Genomic DNA, 21144 nt, shown 5'->3' on the forward strand with positions numbered 1-21144 from the left:
CTCACACACACACACACACACACACACACACACACCACTGATTTATAAAATAAAGTACCAGGGTGTTAAAGCAGCCAAGTGTTTCAGCTTCAGTTGATGGTTTGCAAATATGGCAGCAGGGCAAACCAGCAGGATCCCCTTTTGGAACCGAGCTAAACTAATTACTTTACATTACAGCTGCTGAGGGGGAAAAAAAGCATGTGTGCAAGAAAGAAAAAATCTAAATGTAGTTCAGACCATCTGTTTCATGAGTTTAATATGTCTTTTTAAATATCTTGAATTCATTTGATTAGAAATGGAAACATATGTATATAATCTGGACCAGAAGATTAGCTGAGCGGGATACTGACGTCAATATTTCTGCATCTGGGTGGGAAAGAATGGAGTGAAATTTTATAAATCACATCTCAACTCAAAAAAAAAAAAAAAAAAAGAAGAAGAAAAACTGTAGTGAGAGTTGAGTGAAAAAAATGAAACCTGCGAGACTGTTATCTAAAAATGTACTCAAGCCCACCCAAAGGGGAACACAGCAGAAACCCCTAATTGTGAGGGAATCTGATGAGGAAAATGAGCCTGCATAAAGTGCGAGAGCATCTGTTTGAATAGGATGAGTCATCTTCCACTCATTCACCGATCAAAGCATTCAGCTCATGACGCAGGCCTGCAGTAGTCACAGAGCGATGTTCTGGTTTTACTGATGCAAATACAAAAAGGTAAAAGTGTGTGTGTGGGGGGGGGGGGGAGCAAAAATAAAACAAGTGGCATTTTTCCTCTGATGCACATAATGCTTGGACTGATGCTGAATATGCTTCAGGAGCTCCCTCTGGGATCAATTGTGTGTGTGTGTGGGGTTACATGAGTGAGTGTCCTGAGCAGGTGTTATCCAGATAACCTGGATTAGCCGGTTGCGAGTGATCACAGTGTTGTCGTGGTGACGGGCCTACTCGGGATGCCATTCTGATTTCTCAGTGTTCTTGTAAAGACCAAGGTCTTATTATTCCTCCTCACAGGCAACAAGAGAGAAACATCCTCAGCTGTTTCACCGTCGCCACTGCAAACACACATTTCCGTCACTGCAGAGGAGACTCCATTTATTTACACTCATTTTCCTGGATCATACCAACCTGACAGTAACCCCAGTTTTAACCTTGAAATCAAGACGTAACCCTGAAACTGAACTTGTCTACTGTCTACCAAACAGAGATAAGCCCCTGCAATGTGACAGATTTATTCATAAATTATAAGGTTCAAAATGTCTTATTGGTGCGTTCATGCAGCTGTGAATTAGGAAAGTTATGGAAACATTCCAGTAAGTGAAGAGCGTTCACATGAACAGGCAACACGCCGTTATATAATCAATAGACGACAAGTCTGACGCCTCTTTTCTGGATTTACTGCCTCTTATTTTGAGTAATTCGATGGAAGAGAATTTCTCCATGAGCTTCCTTGTCATGTGACCCAGCATCTCCAGATGTGTACCTGGACAAATGCGACACACCTCTTTACATAGGGGTTTATCGCCCGCTTGATTTTAAAAGTATGGAAGTTACACCTAAATATTTCAGTGGCTTATTCATCTTTTTGTTTGTTTCAATGGCTTCTAGGTCGTGTGACCCTCTACTCCACGTCATTTCCACATATTAGTAATGAGCCTCCCAAATAACACACACCTCTTTCTATTTTTTTCTGCCATTTATATTTTCTATGAATATTTTCGTGGAAACGCCACCTTCATTTCCCTAATAGCTTCGATGTCATGACAACAAGTGATTCCAAACCAATACCAGATGTTTTTACTCACCTGGACAAACAAGAGACACTTGTGTCACTGTCTGGTGCGGAGCAGGGCCCAAATGCAGAGATCGGCAGCAGGCAGGACTTCACGTAACACGAAAGTTGAACCAAACTAGAAAACTAAACAAAGAAGCGAAAGCTACCAAACACTGGAGGAGGAAGAACTAGCAGACAACAGACAGGAGGGACTTAACGAATCTACTGAGGATGCAACAGAGAGAAACACTGGGACCAGAGCTGTGACTGATTAACAGACCAGACACAGGTGAGAGACTTAAAAAAAAAAAAAAAAAAAAAAAACGGCAAGACACTGAGAAAAACAGGAAGTAATGCACAAGGGAAGTGTACTTCAAAATAAAACATGAAGGGCTGCAGCCCCAACACAAACTCAAAGCAAAGATCAAAAAGTCCAGTCAATGAAAATGGCTTGGATTGCATTGCCTCCTGCATTTTACATGGATATTTCAGTGGAAAATTCATTGGCTGGTGTCATGGTTTCCCTCAGTTCACTCAGGACCCCTTAAGTCAAGAGAAATTTGAGTCATTTGCAGTACGTTCATTTCGCAGTGCGGCTGCTGTTCTGGGACCTGCCGGCCCAAGTGCGGCAGCAGCAGAGGCCCCCGCAGAGTACAGAACCAAGTTGGGAACAAGGACAATAGAAATGACATTGATTAAGTCAGACGGAGCGTGTGGAGGAGAAGCTTTGGTGGAGGTGAGTGTCGAAGCTGCCCCCATCATGGACGACTACCCGTCCTTGCCCACCTGCTCTGCTGGACTCTCTTGCCTGCTTTAAACTACTTCCTGTTTTATTCCCTTTTTACGGCTCCATCTGTGTCCCCAGTCTGGCTCAGAGGACCAAATTAAAACTAGCCCTCAACACAGCTGCCAGCACTACCATCGGGGTGATGCATCATGGGAAACTCCCAATTGATGAACTGATGCAAGAAGGCACAGATGTCTCTCAAACAGATCCATGACACCATCTTAGAGTCAAAATCAACCATACAAACCGACTTTTTTCAGCAACATAAATATTAAATCCAGACTTCAGTTGGACTTGTCGACACAAAAGGGATCCTTACATCTTGTTTTCAGTCGATGCGGTTGTGTATTTGTGTGAGTGGCATGAGACCAAAAGCCTGAAGATCATCCCTTCTAACAAACATATTTTGAAGTCTTCCGTCTATGTCAGAGATATGTCAGACATTCCCATAAAAGCTCAGTCAGGTTCATGACTAGTTTGTGGCTTTCTCGCGGTCAGCATCCTTTTCAAGCACTAGAAACCACTGAGTAAGTGTTGACAGGAGCATCTCATCCCAAACAACATGCAGTATGAATGAAGGCAGTCAAAAACAAGCCTCCAAGGCTTCAGCTCTCAGACAAATATCTTCGGCGGAATCATTCACTATTGAAGGAGTTTGCGCTGTCACAGTTACAGGATTCCTCCTTTTGTAGAGTAGCTCATGACAACTTTGGCCCACTTTTGACAATTCAGCCTTTTGTATTTTTTACTACAACTGACTTCAGGAATTGGCATCTGTGATGGCTAAAGTTTAGAAATAACGCTCATGTCTAATCGTTCATGTTTTGAACAAAAAACACAAAGTGAAGCCTCCATGTACATAAATTAACTGACCCTCCTTAGAGAAACGACATATCATCGAAAAATTCATCATCAGTTAAGAACTGAAACATCATCTTCACACGACGAGCAAACTACTTGTTTATATTCACTGAAACTTGTGTAAAACTACAAATATCGCGTGACCTCGATCTTTCACCGCCGACAGCTTTCTGTATCCATTCGTCCCAATGGAAGTTTGCACAGTCTTTGAGAAAAAAAAAACATTGAGGCAGTCTTGCGATATTGTAATCATAAGAGGTGACAGTGACCTTTGACCTCCCAAATTTTTTTCATTGTATCATTCAGTCCCAGTGGATCTTTGTGGCAAATTTGAAGAAATTCCCTCAAGGTGCCCCAGAGATATTTCATTTCTTTAAGATGAAAGTGATCTTGACCTTTGACCACCACATTCATTTCATTTCATCCTCAAGTTGTGTTGGACATTTGAAAAAATTTTGGGAGAAAAAAAATTGCTCAAAGGCATCCCAGAAATATCACGATAATGAAGACGGGACCCAATCTGCGCCCATGCGAGTTGACCTTGACCTTGACCTCTGACCAGCCGATGTTTTCATTTCATCCTTGAGTCCTAGTGGAAATTTAAACCAAATTTGAGAAAAAAAAAATGTTAAAAAAAAAATATTGCGTTTCCAAGGATGGGACCGGCATCACCCGAATATGAGGTGACAGTGACCTTGCCCTTTGACCATCAAAGGCTTTTAAATTCATCCTCGAATCCCAGTGGCCTGTTGACAACCCCAAAATATGCCAGTCAACAGATGTTGCTGGCGGAGGCATAAAAAGCATGGACACAGCCGCTCAAGTTGTTCTAAACTACATTTCCAATCACTCTCTGCTTCTACCGCAGCTATCAGGATGGATTGTTGCGATTATGTTGTTATGTGAAACACTTTTTTTTGGTTTTTGTTTTGTAACTGCAGCTATTGAGAGTAGAGAAAATATTGCAACTTCCTCCTCTTTCTTTGTGACTGACATTCAAGGTGAGGCGTTCCCCTCTCAGTATTCCTGGATGCTTCCCCACGTATATCCTCTCTCAGAGCTGACCTCAGACTATGACCACGCTTTCAGGCTGAATTTTGTTCCTTTTCTTCATGTCCCGCCACTTCCCATTAGATCAGATACAGGGCGTTGGCTGTCTTCCCTCACCTTCTGTCACTCCCCCTGGCCTGACCCCCTCCCTCCCAACAACGCTGCCTGTCAAAACTTCTTCTCTGCGCTGTCACAGCGGCCAGGCTCTGTCACCTCACTCGTGCGCTAATGAAGGAAAGGCAACGAGAGACGTGCAGATATGGGCTATGTGTAAATTCTCAGTAACAGCCTTGTGATGTCAGCCGACTGACCTTTCAACATGTGCAGGAGCAGGAGGGTTATTTATGGGTCAGTGCAGATTCATTGACTTTTGTTGGCTCTGTCAGGCCGTTGCTAGCAATAAAGCCTGTCTGCACACCCAGAGGTCACTCACAGTCCTTTTGTTTATCATGAAATACAAAAAAGAAGGAGAAGAAGAAGAAGAATCACTGCCTGAAATCAAATTTAATGTCAGAATCCATAGTATAACCTATAAACTACTGGCCATTTATTGGTCACCTATCAACATTTGGGTTGTTGTTGTTTGTCGCCTGTTTTGTCATTGAGTTGACTGCTATAGACAAAGTTGGTAGAACATATATCCCTTTTCTTGTATAGCTTTAGTGTGACAACTGCATTAAAATTAGATTTTAACCTTTTGGAAACTACTATGTTTCTCATACAGGGATTCCTGCTGCTGCTCTGGTGAAATTAATATAAATTTATAGCTGATGGGGATGAAATTACAAATTACGTACATATTAGTATTCTACGTACAATTGATTGAGAGATATTGGGGGTTTATTATACCCAATAAAACGTGTTCAAAAGTAGCCCTCTGCTCTCATGAATTCGAAAGCGTTAACGTGATTCAGAAATGTGGCCTGTGAGCGAGTGGCGAAGCCAGACGACAGGCATCATCACGCCAAAAGCAATGGATCCGAAAAGCTATTAGTCCGGACGTCACGGTGTAACGTTAGCTGCGTTCCCCTAACGACTGTATTCTCACTTTAAAAATGACAAAAATAGTATTCATTAGTGAAGATTATCTTGCTGAGCTTAAGTCTCCTCAAATCTTCTTTTCCCCCAGAGTGCTTATTTTTTGAAATGGTCGAGAATCCATCGTTTCCTTGAGCTTGTGGTCCACTTGTGGCCGGACCACCTGCTTCTGCCAGTTCTGAATGGGGCCTCAGACTCAGACTGGCAGCGCCGGGCGGAGTTCCCATTTCCAGGTAATAAATGCCTCGTGGCTCGGTGCCAGTGTAAGCAGAGAAATTTCAAAAATTGACAGAAGGCCACCTGCCAAGATGAGCAAAACTGAAAGCAAAAAATAAATAAATAAAATATTTTATCATTTCCTGTTCTGGGAAATTCATCTGCATAGCCCTCCTTGAAGATGACGGATGCCTGCTGAGTCACTGCCACGAACCAATCTCTACCCTGCTCGGTACAATAAAGCAGAAAATATTGCTGAGTTCGACAAGCTGCCTGCTCTATGGGTCCAGCGAAAGCTGATTTATTAAGAAGGGAATACTTCCAGACAGGGGAATCAATTTCATAGCTATAGATTCCAATAGGATGGCAGAGAGAATTGATGATGAATCGAGTGGGGGAGCATTTCTTAGAAAAATATCTTTGCAAATAAACTGGTTGGTAAGTAGGCGAAAAGCAATCTCAGAATACAGAACGCAGGATTAAGAGTGAGGAGTGGGCACAGAGGCAGAGAGATGAAGGCGTTCGTGGCTGGTTCATCCAGAGTCAAGTGTGCTGGGATGTGAGGATTCGTTCTCTTGGTTCTTTTCTTTTCTTTTCTCTTTTGTATGACAGAAAGGTCGTACCAGGCTGTGAGGTGGACAGGGCTGTCAGAGAGGAGAGGAGCTGAGAGGGCAGCAAAGGGAGTTCGGCAAGCAGGGGAGGAATCCCAATAAGCCTGAGGCATTTAAGATGGAAGCGCAAAGACAGACAACCACACGTCTCCTCTGACCTGGAGCGCTATGGGAGGATGGGACGGATGAAGCCTGGAAAACCCAATGATAGCTTGGGTGGTAAAGAGTGTTTGCTGGAAATAGCACTAGCTTCCTGCCTCTAGCCACCACCTACATGATTTTGTAAGCGTTTGTGAAAATTACAAAGGTCCTTAAATAGTGCGTTTATGTACTATAGTTTCAAAAAAAAAAAAAAAAGAAGAAGAAGAAGAAAGAAAAGGAAAAGAAATGGTGAAAATGAACATTAAATTCCACTCTTACATTCCTGGGATCTCTGAAGCGGGGAATGTTATGAATAAATGAGCAGCGTAACATATGAGGTCACTGTGTCTACAAACCACTTCAGGGAGCTTCGGTGAGGAATTAAATTGCTTTTTGGCCTCTGTTTCCATACCCGACTAAAAAAAAAAAAAAAAAAAGTCTAAATAAAGAGGCTTCTGATTGCTGGCAATGATAAAGTCTTGCAAGACTTCGGATTGAAATCTTCTCCGCCTGCTGAATCCCTCAGTAACTTCCTGTATCGCAGCATCTCACTTATCTATTAGAGGCTTTTCACAGTGAATGCATGGAAATCACTGATGTCTACGATAAAGACTGTGGAAGCAGCAGGAGCGAAGGACGACCATTCCGAGTTCAAAATAAAATAAAAAAAAAGAAAATGGGGAAATAGTTTTCTGGCTATTGTGCTTTCAACTTGGAAACTTTTCAAGGTGCCAGCCAGAGTAGGAACATTAATAATTCATGGGAGGCTAAATATCTCCCTGAGCACTATGGAGAGAGAGGTTAGGCTTCTTGGTCTGGGATCTCATTCTGGACTTTGAAGAGGCAGGGTGGCAGTGTCTCCAGAAGCCAGCAAATTCTTTGGTCACACTCACCCAGGCCTCCCTGCCCCCCCCCCCCCCCCCCCCCTCTCCCAAGGATTTAAGAGTTTTTTTATTCCGATATTACATAATCCAAACGACTTGCGAGTGAGATATTGGCTAACAGAGTATAATAACAATTTCAATTCAATAGACACGGTGGAATAATAAGCTGCAATAGCTCAGGCGGCATGTTTTGACCACCAACAGGGCAAAATTATACCAAAAGAATAATAAACATCTTTATATAAGGCTTCAGGGAACGGACCGTCACTGCCTTTTGTTCCAGACCAGAACACATCCTGATTCTGCGGTTGTGAACACAGACGTATGAGCAGAAACGCTACTTCGCTGGTTGATCTTTGTGAGGCTCAGCAGGCTTCTCTCTCCCCTGCTGTTACTAACCTCCGTCTGCTTCACTCGCCTGATGCTCACAAAATGTTGCCAGAGATTGCCATCTTGTGGGGCAATGCCAGAACAATGTAGGAATTTGAACAGGCTAGACAGAGAGAGAGAGAGAGAAAGAGAGAGAGAGAGAGAGAGAGAAATTAACTGAATTGGGAGCCTGATTCAGTAAAGAGGCCGATGCCACGTTAACAAACAATTACAATTTAGCCATGCTCCTATCTGTGTTTTTAAGCCTTCACTTTAGTCTTGCAGGCAGGAAGCAAATCCTTTATTCGAACTCCTTTTTCCTATGTCTTTTCCTTTGTGTTCCTCTTGTAACATTCAAGTGTTTCTGGCAGAACTATGCTAACACTTCCCATACACTGTCATTCATTGTGCTATGCTAACCTGCAGTCTGCTGGTCTCTTTGGGTCTCCCTCCTGTTCTTGCCTGGCTCCTGGGGAGGGTGACAAATGAAAGTACACACTAAAAAGTTGGCATGTTCTTTTAATGTGGACGAAGTATTTGTAAGTTACACTACACTTGGGTCACTACAGGTTTTCCTCCTAGGAGATCTGCAGCTTGCTTCTGCGAGGCGGGGCTGGGGGAAGGGGGCCTTGCAGGGCTGGGTCCCCTGTCCCAGGACCTTGTCCCTCTCCATTGTCACCCGTGTGCTCTGCCTCAACGCGGCCTGATATTTCTCAGTCATCCGCTTCAGCGCAGCTTCGTTGTTAATAAACTGGTCCTTCAGCTTCCTCGTCTCCTCCTGTAGCCTCTTTTTCTCCTGCATAACACGGTTGTGCTTAATCCGGTGGGCATCTCTTGCTCTCCGGATCCCGTCCAGCGTCTCCGCCGCGGTGGATGCAGCCAGCTGGTACTCTTCTCTCTCCCGCAGCTTATTCTTCAACTCTCCCTCCAACTGCTGGTTTTTGATGTAGACGTCCGGTACTTGGCCGACCTGCTCCGCATCCACCTGCCCCTCGTGTACCATCTCCGCCCACTCCGTTTGGAAACAGTCAAGCGTTTTTGTCATTCCCATTTTACAGAGAAAATTACGTAAGAACTTGTCAGTGGCCACGGGCTCAAGCGGTGGATCGTTAGCGGAAGCAGCGGTGCTCTCCGCCCGCTCACAGATGGCTTTAACAGTCGCCTCCAAGTTTTTCTCCCCTTCGGTACAACCCCAGTCATTTCCTAGAAACACTTCATCCTCAAACTCATCATCCTCTTTTTCGTCACTTTTAATTACTCCGCTCATTGTGTAACCCCCGACACCCCACAAGGCAACTTCGGTTGTGCTGCTGAGAAACAAGTAAACTCGCTATGTGACTGAAGAAGCATGAATTTGTTGTTGTTGCTGTTGTTATGGTGACCGTCAAAGGTTGCAGTCAACGCGAGATGTAACGAAAGCGCGTTCGCCTCCGTCCTCAAACAACCATGGCGGATTATGAAGACGCGCCCTTGTCCAGACGGCCCACAACACTGGATCCGAATAAATATTTCAACCTTTCGCCGGAGCTTCGACGTAACGAAGAGGAACGAGCCGCATTACGAGCTAATCTGAAGAGGCAGTATCAGCTCAAGCTGAATAACCCGCACACAAAAGGGCTCATTGTAAGTGGAGAGCAATGTCAAACCTGCTAGGATGCTAATGCTAGCTAGTAGCGGCACATAGCATGCAATTGTATGCCTTTAGTAAACACTTCAATGGCAATGCTTCTATGTATTTTTCATATTTCTGTGTCAATGGTTGGGATTGAACGCCAGTAATTTTCATTAAACGGCTGCTTTCCTCACAAGGTAGACTCCTTAATCGGACGTGTTTGTCTTTGCTGCATATTCGCTAATTCACGTTTACGCAGTAAACGTACCACAAAATGCCACTTTTGTCAATTTTAAGTAAAATATTTCCTGGTATTGGTGATTTAACTCGTCCAAACGGATTTTGCACAGCTGCATTCAGAAGTTGCTAGAAGGCTACTTCTAATTGATAGCTCGCTCCATCATGCATTTAACTACAACTTCACAATTCTCTACTTCTTTGATATCGGAGCAGGTGATGAAATCACTGGTGGTTGTGTGATTCCGATTTCGCAGTAAGAACTTATTCATTAACTTGCATGCATCTGTTTCTTTAGTAACATGTCGCCTACCTTTGTCTCTACAGGAAGACCCTGCCCTGAATCGCTGGATATATGCACGCACCAACCCTTACCCGCACTTCAAAGTCACAAACAAGACGTCTCTGCTGGGGATCATTTTTGGAGTCGCACCTGTCCTTTTCCTTTGCTTTCTCTTTAAGACGGACAGGGTATGAGACAAGACACGCTTTTACCAAAGAATAGTGCGCATGTCCTATAACCACGAACACATCAAGCACTTTGCCATAGGTGCCATTCAGACAATTATTTATTCTCTAAAGTGTCTCATCTGATTTTGCTGAGGCTACCAAAAGAATAACAGTTTGAGATACTGGTCAGGAGGAACACAGCATGGTAGAGATTAAAAATGGCAGTCGTTTACTATATTCAAGTATTTTAGAATAGTGTTGGCTAAAATAACCAAGCATGCACAGTCCAACTGGTTTCATCTCGGCTCCATTCACATCATAGATCACTTCAATCGCATGAACGGTCGAATGAAGTGTTAAATCAGATGTCTTTCCTTTAAACATAGAATTATAGTGAAATTAGCTATTTTATTTCATACTTTATTCTTTTTCAAAATTCCAGATGCCAGAGATGAGTACTGTCATTTGAAATGACACCTGCTTTTATTTTTCCTACATGCTATTTACATTTATCATTTTATTTCTCTCGCTACCGGTTGGCAAAAAACAAAACAAAAACAAACTCACACGCTCTACTCACCCGTCATCTGTATGTTTGTGTTTTACAGGACATGAAAGAGAAGCAGATCGAAAATGGAACTTGGATGCGCAGGTTACCTTGAGCTTCACTGTGTAACCCTCAGTTATAATATTGATGACATTGGTAAATGGAATTATTAACCAAATAAAATGTATTGTATGAACAAATGTGTGTGGCCTGGATTGATCAAACAAATGAATTTCCTGAAAAATGTAAATCAAACAACTGAATTTCTTAAGAGCACGTTGCATTTTTGTCATGTTCGTGACCAATATTGTTGCATGAGGTCACCATGTTTTTTTTTTGTAACCTTAAAAGGGAATTAATGGTAAATGAATACAAGAGTGGTAAATGCAGGAATGAGTACTCACATCAGTGGAATTGCAGTTCCACGTAAATCAAAGAAAAACCTTTAGAGATGAGGAGAAAAGTGCTTTTTATTGCTCAAACGATCTTTCACAGTTGCAGGAGGAAGAATGTATTGTGTCTTTTCTCAACACGTCTTTGAATTTTTCAGGAAATTCATGTCATCTGAAATTTCAAAGCTACGGTATATTTCCAGCCCAATCTTCAGTCATCTGCATAAAATGTTTGTTGTTTTTTTTTTCTGTTATTCATATCTAGACCAAAAAACAAAATTAATCCAGGAGACACTCACCGCTGGTTACATTTGTTAAATTGAAATAAGGACTTTTTTTTCTTATCCATTAAATATATTTGGTTTTTGGGAGGGTTTCCTAGGCTTTACTGGGCTTCCAGTTCGGATTAAAGTGGCTGCGAAGAGATTCCCAGCACTGGTAGTAGCTCTTGTCCAGCCTCTGACATGTCTCCAGTCCCCACTCGGTCACAGCCATGCTGAAGGACGACTCGAACATGAACGACTGAAGGAATGAGAAGATGAAAATATATTGCGGTGCTCAGAACCTCTCGTTAATTGTGTTATATTTAGTTGTTTTTTTAAATTTTATTTTTTACCATGGTTCCCTCAGCAACCCTCTCAGGTTCCAGCTCAGCTGTGCTATTCTTCTCAAAACACCCAGCGTCCGGTCCGTGCGGTGTCATTATGCTGTGCAGACTGGCCCCTCCTGGCATGAAACCCTCTTCCTTGGCCTCATAGTGGCCCTTGATCAGACCCATGAATTCACTCATGCAGTTACCTAGGAAGACGTGCAGGGGGCGCTATAAGACAGTGCTACACTCCTGGCCAATTAAACCGGAGAGAGAGACGCCACTAAAACTACAGGTGGAGACAGACAAAAGGTGGTGGTGCCTCAGTTGAAAAGAATCAATGACACGTTTGCTTATTAGCCAGCTTATTTCAGCCTAGGAATCGGGCAAAATTCAACCATGCACACATGATTTTTACTAAACATGAAGATGAAAATTACACCCACAAAAAAGTGTCTGATTTGTTTATTTTAGCTTTTTAATCTACTCGTCTTTTTTATGAATTATAGTCCACCGTTACACTTTGTGCTATGGAGACCCGGAGTGGCTATAGAGAGAAATTATTATATTTGTGGGCACAAAGAGAAAACATATATACATATTGAGGCAAATGGATAAAACTGGTTTGCACTATTTAGCTATTTTTAGGCCACAAGATATTAGCTTTTCCCTAATTTAATTAATTCATACTTCCAACTTGCTCTGTCAGTTGATTTTTTTCTGGATTTTTTGACAAGTTGTAACTTGTGGATCACAATAAATTAAACTGAAGTAGTGTGTGTGTGTGTGTGTGTGTGTGTGTGTGTGTGTGTGTGCAGCCTTACGGTGATAGTATGGTGGGCGGAAGGTGTGGTCAGCCACGCCCCAGCGCGGGGGGAAGATGACAAAGTCAGCGATGGCCACGCCCGGCCGTGTGGATTTAGCCGTCAATACAGTGAAGATGGACGGATCCTACAGGAGTAGAACTTTGCAGTGAATTGGGGTCGGGATGGTGTACATGCTACACGACTCAAAGAAAAGACAGCAAATGTGTCCTCAAACATGACTTACTGCGTGGTCGAAGGCCACGCAGTTGATAACCATGAAGTTCTTCAGGTTGTATTTGTAAGGTGTGTAGTTCCCGTGCCAGGCGACCACGTTGAATGGCGAGAAATCCTACATGCGGAGCACACACAGAACGAAACAAATAAGACGATTCTACCCGAGCAACAAACACAAAAGACTTTAAATTGAGCTTTTCACAGGGAAAAGGAACAATGAATAATGTCTTTGTAATCTTAAATTCCCCAGAGAGAGGACTGCTTGACATAAACAGAAAAAAAATGGTCATAATGAAAAGGGATGAGAAAGAGGGTGTACTTCTTTCATTCTCCCTTCTCTTTCATCCCCCCTGTTCTTTGTGATATAAGGCTCCAGGTATTATGGGGTAATTGGCTTCACAATCAAACTTTCTCAAACTTTGAGCATTTTGACGCAGCGCAGTTATGGGGGGAGGGTGGGGGGGGGCAGCGTTAACAGTGGGTGCAGAGATATTTCTTTATCTTGATTGTTAAAACCACAGCAATTTTATATAGTTTCTCGCTTCTGATAATGTCACTGTGAAAAAGACATTCAACAGCAGCTCTAAAATCAATATAGTTCATTACAACTCAAGCTGCCTTCTGAGTGACCTTTGAGCTCTTTACACACACACACACACACACACACACACACACACACACACACACACACACACACTTTCTCACGTAAGCACCAACACACTGAAAATCTTACACAATACTACCACTAATATATGCATGCAAAGAAATGCACGTAAGTAGATTCATAATATAACACAACCAAGATTAAATATATACATACGTACATATACATACACACATATATATATATGTGTGTGTGTGTGTGTGTGTGTAGAGACATACACAAACACACATAAATACACAAGCACACAAAAACAAACTTAGATAGGAGACCCCAGTGCAGGTAGCACCCTAGACGTTAATCTGTGCTAACTCCACTATATTCGATTAAAATATCAGAAGAAAATGGAAGCGAGCAAGCACTTGCACACACAAAACACAAACATATTGGCCCAGTCAAGCAAATAATAAGTTAATTTGAGCAATTTCAGAGCTCTGCGGGGGAACAACACAGCAGGACAAGATGGGAGCAGCAGCATCTTCCCTGAGATGAGGCCCCCTCCCACCACCACCTTATTTTCTTAGCCAGACCCTCCAGGCTTGGGAAAGGGTGGACACCAAGAAAAAGAGTGTCAGGTGCACCTCTAACCCGTTGCACATAACAGCCAGCAAAAGAGATGAAAAATATTTGTTTTGGTACAACAACAAAAACGGCAAGATCTTGCCGTTGTGGACTTCCTGCAATGATGTGTAACAGTGCAGTTTCCACGGTGACAAAACTCTCCTCCTTGTATTGTATTTTTTTAAAAAAGGGGGGAAAAAAAACTCCTGTCAGACATTATGCGTCAATCCAATTATGTGCCCAACAGGACATTTAGGGAGGGGGAGGATCATTCCTTGAGTGAAACATGGTTAAATTAACTTGAGGAAGCTTTTTCCTACAAATCAAAGCTTCACAGGTACACCGTCTGTAACTCATGAATGCCTTAACTAATTATGAGTGATTAAGACTCATGAGGGAGTCGAGGCGGAATCCTGCTGAATGGAACAGATAATGCTTCAATATTAAATCATCAGGGATTGCAATTCAATCGGCTGGAGCAGCTAATGGATCACATGCTTCACTTGGACAGTTTCCTTTTAGTCATTGTTGCGGTTCGATGGTGGTAACTGAAGCAGATACAAACCTCTGATAGGGTAATAGTGCAATAGGTTGTGTGCTGTCATGCAGTGTTCATATGAGTGTAAGGGCATATATGGAAGAAAATGTCGGGGGGGGGGGCAGGTGGAAACACCTGTTGGCAAGAGAAGAGCCTTCCTTGGTACTTATTGATGACGGTGTATCCTGTAGCCACTTTGCGGTCTTCATACCACGCAACCGGGCACAGGAAATCTCTTGGGTTGGCTAGACCGTTAGCTCCTGCAACACATAGAGCACCACATGCTAATGCCAACAGACAAAACAAAGAGAGTGAAGTCACACCATCGACGGTGTGAGGTGGCGCTGAGTCAAGGCATGGCTCAAGTGCGACCGGCTAAAATCATTCACAGACAATGCTAACACACTCATTTTTTGGTAGGCAGACGTTTAGTATGCTAGCATGTTGCTAATCATCAAACAGTCTTGCTGAGGTACATGGGAGTGTTTTTTTGGAGCTGGATGAACACAGACTCAAGTTTATTTGACATACACATTAAAAGCACAGTGTACAGTAATCTGTCTCTCTCTCGCAGCCCCTTAACACATAGAAATACTACGATACATAAATAAACCTGATATAAATAGCAGCATCTAATAAAAAAAGAAGTAGCACCTAATAGAGTAGCAGCACTTAAACCATCCACTTTACTTCGAAATTTGATTTGACTTTATGACCACTGATTATATTTTACTGCAAACCATCTACTAGTTGTCATAACATCTCATCCTGAACTATAAATTGGAGGTAAAGAAAACATGAAATGTTCCTGTAAGTAATTAGGTGTCACTCCGGCAACCATGAATGTCATAACTGAATACTTCCAATATTGCTCAGATATCTGGGTCTCAACCAACCATTAGCGTTCTGATCAACGTTGTCATCGTTTTATACCAATAAACACTCGAGTTTTGTTTTTTTTTCCCATAATTTACATGTGAATTTTTAAACCAAGGCCAAAAAAACAACAACCTCCACTGTTGACCTCTTGGACATTTACAGTTCATCCTGAAATCAAAGGGAACATAATGTATCCAATTTGAAGTAATTGCTTATATACTGTGTTCATGAAGGCACGGAGAGATTTAATGCTGTTGGAGATTTGTATGAAATTAAGTTAGAATTCATGTGTGAATTTCTGTAGGATTTTTGCATGGAGTCCAAATTAATATTTGTACCAAATTTAAAGAAATTCCCTCAAAATATGTATGAGTTTTAGCATGAAAATGGGACTAACAGAGGAGGGGATTAAAAAACACAAAAGAAGTGAAGAGTTGGGCAGAAAGTTGTCAACCACTTCAAATAACAATAGTCAGTTTGGGGACACAGGCATGTAGAGTGATGTGTGCCGATTTTAAGAAAGGATATAACAATATAATACCAACACACACCTATAGGTCCAAGATCAGGTAGTTCAAAGTGTGCTCCATACACCTCCAGTATATAGCCTCTTGTTTCTCCAAACACAGCCACGCTGAAGCGCATCCCTTGCTGGAGAAAACACACGTAAAGTGGCAGTGAGAGGAAATCTCTTACTATTATGGATGAAATCCAGGATGTTCTGATGCTGAGAGGAGTTATGGGTTCATGGCCTAAAACATTGGCTGCAATCACAAATCTCAGCCATCATGCTCTCTGTAGCAAGAAACTCTTATTTTTTTCTGATGGTCTCTTCTTAAAAGTACCAACAAGACATCTTTCTAAATATGGTAAGTGTGTGTACCTTGCAGACACAATGGTAGATTTCTGGGGAAAAAACCTGTGAGATGAAAAAACATAGACCTCACCTGGATGACACATATCTCATTCGGCTCGACCATCATCTTCCCAAATTCCGTGGTGATCAAGATCTCGCCCTGCTGGGGGACTGGAGAGGCAAACACACAAAGAAAATAGACGGTGAAAGGAACATTTGAGGGAGAAGGAGGACTCAGAATTGAGCTATCTCAGTGAAAACATCATCAGCCCCGCTTCCTCACCAATCAGAAAGTCTCCATCAGAGTTGTTGAAGCACCTGGAACAGGGGAAAAAAGCAACAAAAAAAAGCTGGGAAATGATCATAACCAAGGATGATGTGGCCTCTTGATCTATGAAATCTATTTGTTACATGATGGGACACATTTACACACAAATACAGGCTCACTTATCAAACATGGAGGTGTTGCAAGTGTACACGTGGATGCCGATGCCGTTGCGAGATTTTGCATCACCGGCACCACAGATTGTATGCAGACCCTGCGAGAGACAGAACGTCTCAATCAGTGAGCTGAAAAGCTCTCATATGCTTACAAAAAAGGAGAAGAAAAAAAAGAACTAAACTTACAGCCACGAAGTCGACTTTCTTCTCCGTGTGTTTGGGGATGATGAACGGCAACCATCGCAGCTGTGAGAGGAAAACCTCAGTCACAGTCTGTTCCCTCCGTAAATACAGAGTATCTACTAAAAGGAGGTAATCTCACTGGCTTTAAGAGAGTAAAAGATTAAATGACCTGCAAACATATTCTAAAGTTATCTACTTTTTGCACTAAAATGTGTTTCAGGTATATCATGCTTTTGCTCGTACTTGCTATTCATGTCTAAGCTGATCTAACAGACGTCTGAGGCACATCTCAGCAGAGTTTTTGGTCACTGACATCCTGAGGCTGCCACAGTGGATTATTGATTTTTTTACACAATCTTGAATATCTCTTAAGTGGCTGACGGAAGTTGCTTCATATTTAGTAAATTGATCAAATATAGATTAAAGTGAGTCTATCACTTTTGGTTACTTTTGTTCACGTCCTATGGCAGCCATATTGGATTATTCTATTTGAAATTGAAGAGTGGTGCAGGAAGGAGCCCTAAAACCCAGGAATCAGTTTCTGAACTTCCTCACTTCCCTTGTTAAAAAGTCAATTGTTTTTAAAGTAAGTGGTTAACGCGAGCTTATTTTTGTTCTATGGCATGAAATACGTCAATTAATACCACACTTGTGAATGTAAAAAAGCCCTTTGGCTTTTGATGGAGGGACCCCATGGCGTTGCTAAGCTCTGAGTTGTCATTCCTGTGAGTCTCGACAGAAAAAAAAAAAATTCCATTCTAAATGCTGAGAAATATATAATCTGAAAATCCCCCTTCCTGTGGCAGCCATATTAGTTTCTTGGAATAACGGCTCTTCCGTGCCTCGACGGATTTGTACGCTAAGACATTTTAAGGTCTCACTGGCGAACATGGAGGGGCGGCTGAATACCAGTGTGAGGACGACCTTGGAACATTTGGCTGCTTGTTAAATTCCTTGCCGATATTTCTACAACAGCCCTACTTTTGTGTCAACGTGGCAAATACGAAATGACGGCAGGCGGACAACTTTCTTTGCCTTATACCATCTGCCTGCCAGGACCTGAATATAATGCGTAATTCATTTGATACATTTTAAACAAAACAAAACTGTAAAAACATGGTGGGGGTTAATAAATCTTGTTTCAGTTTCACCTGGTTAGGATCAGGCTCTACTTTGTTCCAGTTCTCTGTCAGATTCCCACAGGGCACTGGGATAAAAGGCTTGTGTTTGACAGACGGTAGGATACGGTACAACCAGCTGGAGAGAAGAAAGGGAATCAATTTCTAGTCATTCATAACGTCTAATGTCCATTTCATGTGATGTGGGATGAATGAAATGTTAGAAAGAGATGGACACCTCCTTTTGTTGGCTGGTCGTGGGCAGGTGAAGGCAGACCCAGACAGCTGCTCGGCGTAGAGGCCGTACGGACAAACCTGAGGGTTATTCTGGAGAGACATCATGTTAACGTTTCTCCTGAGAGCTCATTTCTTTACTTGCCTTCAGTTTAAAAAAGAAAAAAAGAAAAAAAAGTTAAATAATTACAAAATATAGTGATGTTTTCCTACCTGCCCCTCAGGTAAGGACCCAGGACAGCGAGGGTCCTCGGAGGAGAACTCATTCCCGAAGCCACTCATGTACTGTGAGGGAGAAAGACGCTCAAGTTAAGGCAAGTTAAAGAGAAAATTAAAAAGATACACACCATGCCGCTTCATTGTGATGCAGGATAAATGTGTTCATGCTGGTTATAATTAAATTTGAAGGCTTGTCATTAAGGCTTGTATTTGTCTTAATTGTTGTCATATTGATTCACATTAGATTTATGATCAAACAAACTGCAGTTATGCCAAATTTCCCCCTCGCAGTCATCCATTATTTGGTGTTGTTGTGTTACAAAAACAGACTAATTACACTTAACATCCTCCAGGGTTGATTTTGTTCGATATTTCAATTATGATAGGATTATTACTCTATTATGTTACTGGTTATTGAACATGGTGTCTACCCTGTGATAGAAAAACACACACACACACACACACACACACACACGCAAATGTATGGAGCTCTTTGCTGAGTCATTGTTAGTCTGCAGAAAACTCATAACGGAACTGATGGTTTCCATATGCGCTTCAAGCATGCCAATAAAAAAAAAAATTCTGCTGTTTCCGGAGTCTCATGTAGAAACATTAAAGATTCTCGTCAGCTTTTAATGTTTCTCCTTTGTCACATGACCACCATGAACAACTACACGTCTAACAGAACATGCATCCTTGTGTGTTCATACGCAAATTGTTTTTTATTTCTAAAAAAATCAACTAAATCTCGATTTCTTTACGTGACGCGGTGCAGTAAATAGCTGAAGTGATGGTTTATATCATGATCCAGCGGTTCCGTTTTCTCCACTGAAATGCTCCTGTTTGGAAAGCTGCTGCACATCTGGGCAGCTCCTGAATGCAGCACTCTGATTGGTCAGAAGCAATGCCGCCCCTACGTCAACCAAACTTCTGCTCCTAGAGGTATGAAGCGATGTGAAATGATGCAGTTTGACTTTATACATATTCCTGACGCAGAATACATTATCAGTGCCCCTTTCTTTTATTCCCTAAATAACTGCAGCTTCTGTCCAGTTTTGTCACAACTTTTATCCTTGATAAGAACTGACATTTCTGCAATAAAGATTTTAAAGCACAAAATGCTGCCTTACCTTGAATCCAGCCATTCTCTAGTCTTACTTGAGAGTTTCCACTGGTTGCAGTTTAACTCTACTGACTCTTAATGTATTCTCTCCAAAAGCACAACCTACTGCAGGACTTGCACACAGCGGTACGTGGACTGAGTGGATAAAGGGGGTGGGGGGTGAGGGTGGAGTTACACTCTTTCTCAGTATGGGTTTAATTAAGCCTTGACAGGCTCCGTGACGCAACACTGGTGGATCTGCTCCAGAGGAGACAGGAGAGAAGCGGTCAGAGAGCACAATGTGGACAAATAAGGATCAGATGATGATGCCAAGTCAAACAAGGGTGATACTGCAGGTAACAAAGTCCGGACTCAAGTTAACAGGTTACATCTTAGTTTGCAGGTTTGTCACAGTACTACTGTAGAAGTAGCCTCCTGTCTCTCCATTCATCATTTCTAGAGGAACATTACAGGCTGGCTGAATAAACTACAGCAGCCTACACAGTCATGACCTCAAATTGCGCTGATTTTCCAATCAATGCTGTCGTCTACGTCTTCATGTCCTCCATGACGGCCTGAAATTTTATTTTTTACCCCAAGTGAATCGTCTTCACACTGCCGTAGTTGCCCTGATCGCAGATGCTCCGTCAAATACAGGCGTTCATTCTGTTGCAATCTCACATAAAGGGACTTATCTGGCCTGCACAACATACATGTGGCTGTGAGCGAGTTCACTTTTTTCTCGGAGCCAGCCGCTCAAAAGGCTTCCTTTGTCATTCAGTGAATAGCTACAGCAGTTAATACTGTTAAAGAACATCGATAAAAATGACATATTTTGAATTTTTGGTTGGTGATGATTACAACTGGTCAGACTGTTTGAGTGGCGGTGCTTTTTTCCCTCCCAAATGGCAGATTGTGAGCACTCAGTGTACAGTCCATGTATTGCAACACAGAGGAACAGCCCACATTTAGACAGGCGGCTGCCTTTAATACAGGATTAGAATGTTAAGATAAAAATCATGCTTAAACAAAGCAGTTTGTATTAAAAGAACATCGTGTGGCAATAGGAGGAAGAACTCAAACACATCTCTCTCTCTCTCCAGAAATACTCCTGCACCAGTTTCCCCTCAATGAGTGACAAATAACGTTAGCAGCTGCTAATTCAGCCTGTTCGATGTCTGGATCTGTGACAGCCAGATATCGAGGCGGACCACCCGCGTACACTTTCTCGTCACCGTGGTCGGAGTGAAGAGTAAATTCCCACTGGACAGGACCAGTCTGTCAATTGTTGAGGCGTTAAACACGTGCCCGAGTGATATGTACCCCCAAAATTGTCCTTGTCACCGGACCCGTAGCAAACTTTACTGTCAGTCAGACAAAACAGACATCAGAACGTCAAATGTGACAAAACCTGCTACTTGCTGTCCTTTGAAAGAAAACGCTGCACTGTAATGAAATTATTACAATTTTAAGTCCCCGTCCTCTCCTGCTGTAATCATTAAAATTGCTCTCATTTGCAAATTTGGGACTGTAGTGAGGGGCAGCGTGGCTCAGAGGTAGAGTGGCCGTCTAGCAACCAAAGGTTCACTGGTTCAATCCTCACTTCCCCCGATGACCATGTTAAAGCATCCTTGAGCAAGACACTGAGCCCCTAATTGCTCCTGATGGCCCTGTGACGGACAGGCGACCCATCCAGGGTGAACCCCGCCTCTTGCCCAATGTCAGCTGGGACAGGGTCCAGCTCCCCTCCCCCTTAAC

At 42.5% G+C, this 21144-nt stretch overlaps 4 protein-coding genes across 6 annotated transcripts in view; 1 reads left to right on the forward strand and 3 right to left on the reverse strand.

Moving 5' to 3' along the window:
* Positions 1 to 2020, reverse strand: part of myripb (myosin VIIA and Rab interacting protein b) — a 136991-nt gene extending 134971 nt beyond the window's left edge. For all 3 annotated transcript variants that reach the window (XM_086191237.1, XM_086191228.1, XM_086191233.1), the window contains exon 1: positions 1802 to 2020. The gene's annotated coding sequence lies outside the window, so the exon portion shown is untranslated. The remainder of the gene's footprint in view (positions 1 to 1801) is intronic.
* Positions 2021 to 8213: 6193 nt separating this feature from the next.
* Positions 8214 to 9127, reverse strand: LOC147241616 (sperm-associated antigen 16 protein-like). Its single transcript, XM_086191541.1, has one exon. It carries the CDS (start codon positions 8992 to 8994, stop codon positions 8272 to 8274), a length of 723 nt encoding a protein of 240 aa, XP_086047667.1. The 5' UTR covers positions 8995 to 9127; the 3' UTR covers positions 8214 to 8271.
* A 4-nt stretch (positions 9128 to 9131) lies between these two features.
* ndufb4 (NADH:ubiquinone oxidoreductase subunit B4) lies at positions 9132 to 10780 on the forward strand. The gene is made up of 3 exons (XM_086191542.1): positions 9132 to 9350; positions 9904 to 10047; positions 10635 to 10780. The coding sequence occupies exons 1-3, from the start codon at positions 9174 to 9176 to the stop codon at positions 10686 to 10688; spliced, it is 375 nt and encodes a 124-aa protein (XP_086047668.1). The 5' UTR covers positions 9132 to 9173; the 3' UTR covers positions 10689 to 10780.
* Positions 10598 to 19575, reverse strand: hgd (homogentisate 1,2-dioxygenase). Its single transcript, XM_086191540.1, has 14 exons — positions 19415 to 19575; positions 18279 to 18350; positions 18070 to 18158; positions 17865 to 17970; positions 16717 to 16776; positions 16537 to 16628; positions 16373 to 16407; positions 16181 to 16260; positions 15785 to 15884; positions 14490 to 14614; positions 12605 to 12709; positions 12379 to 12505; positions 11582 to 11763; positions 10598 to 11487 (listed from the first exon to the last, which is right to left on the reverse strand). The coding sequence occupies exons 1-14, from the start codon at positions 19427 to 19429 to the stop codon at positions 11344 to 11346; spliced, it is 1332 nt and encodes a 443-aa protein (XP_086047666.1). The 5' UTR covers positions 19430 to 19575; the 3' UTR covers positions 10598 to 11343.
* Positions 19576 to 21144: the final 1569 nt, after the last annotated feature.

The sequence above is a fragment of the Aulostomus chinensis genome, chromosome 21, assembly GCF_037954235.1.
Source record: "Aulostomus chinensis isolate RoL2024-O1b breed Wild chromosome 21, RoL_Achi_v1.0, whole genome shotgun sequence".
NCBI lineage: Eukaryota > Metazoa > Chordata > Actinopteri > Syngnathiformes > Aulostomidae > Aulostomus > Aulostomus chinensis.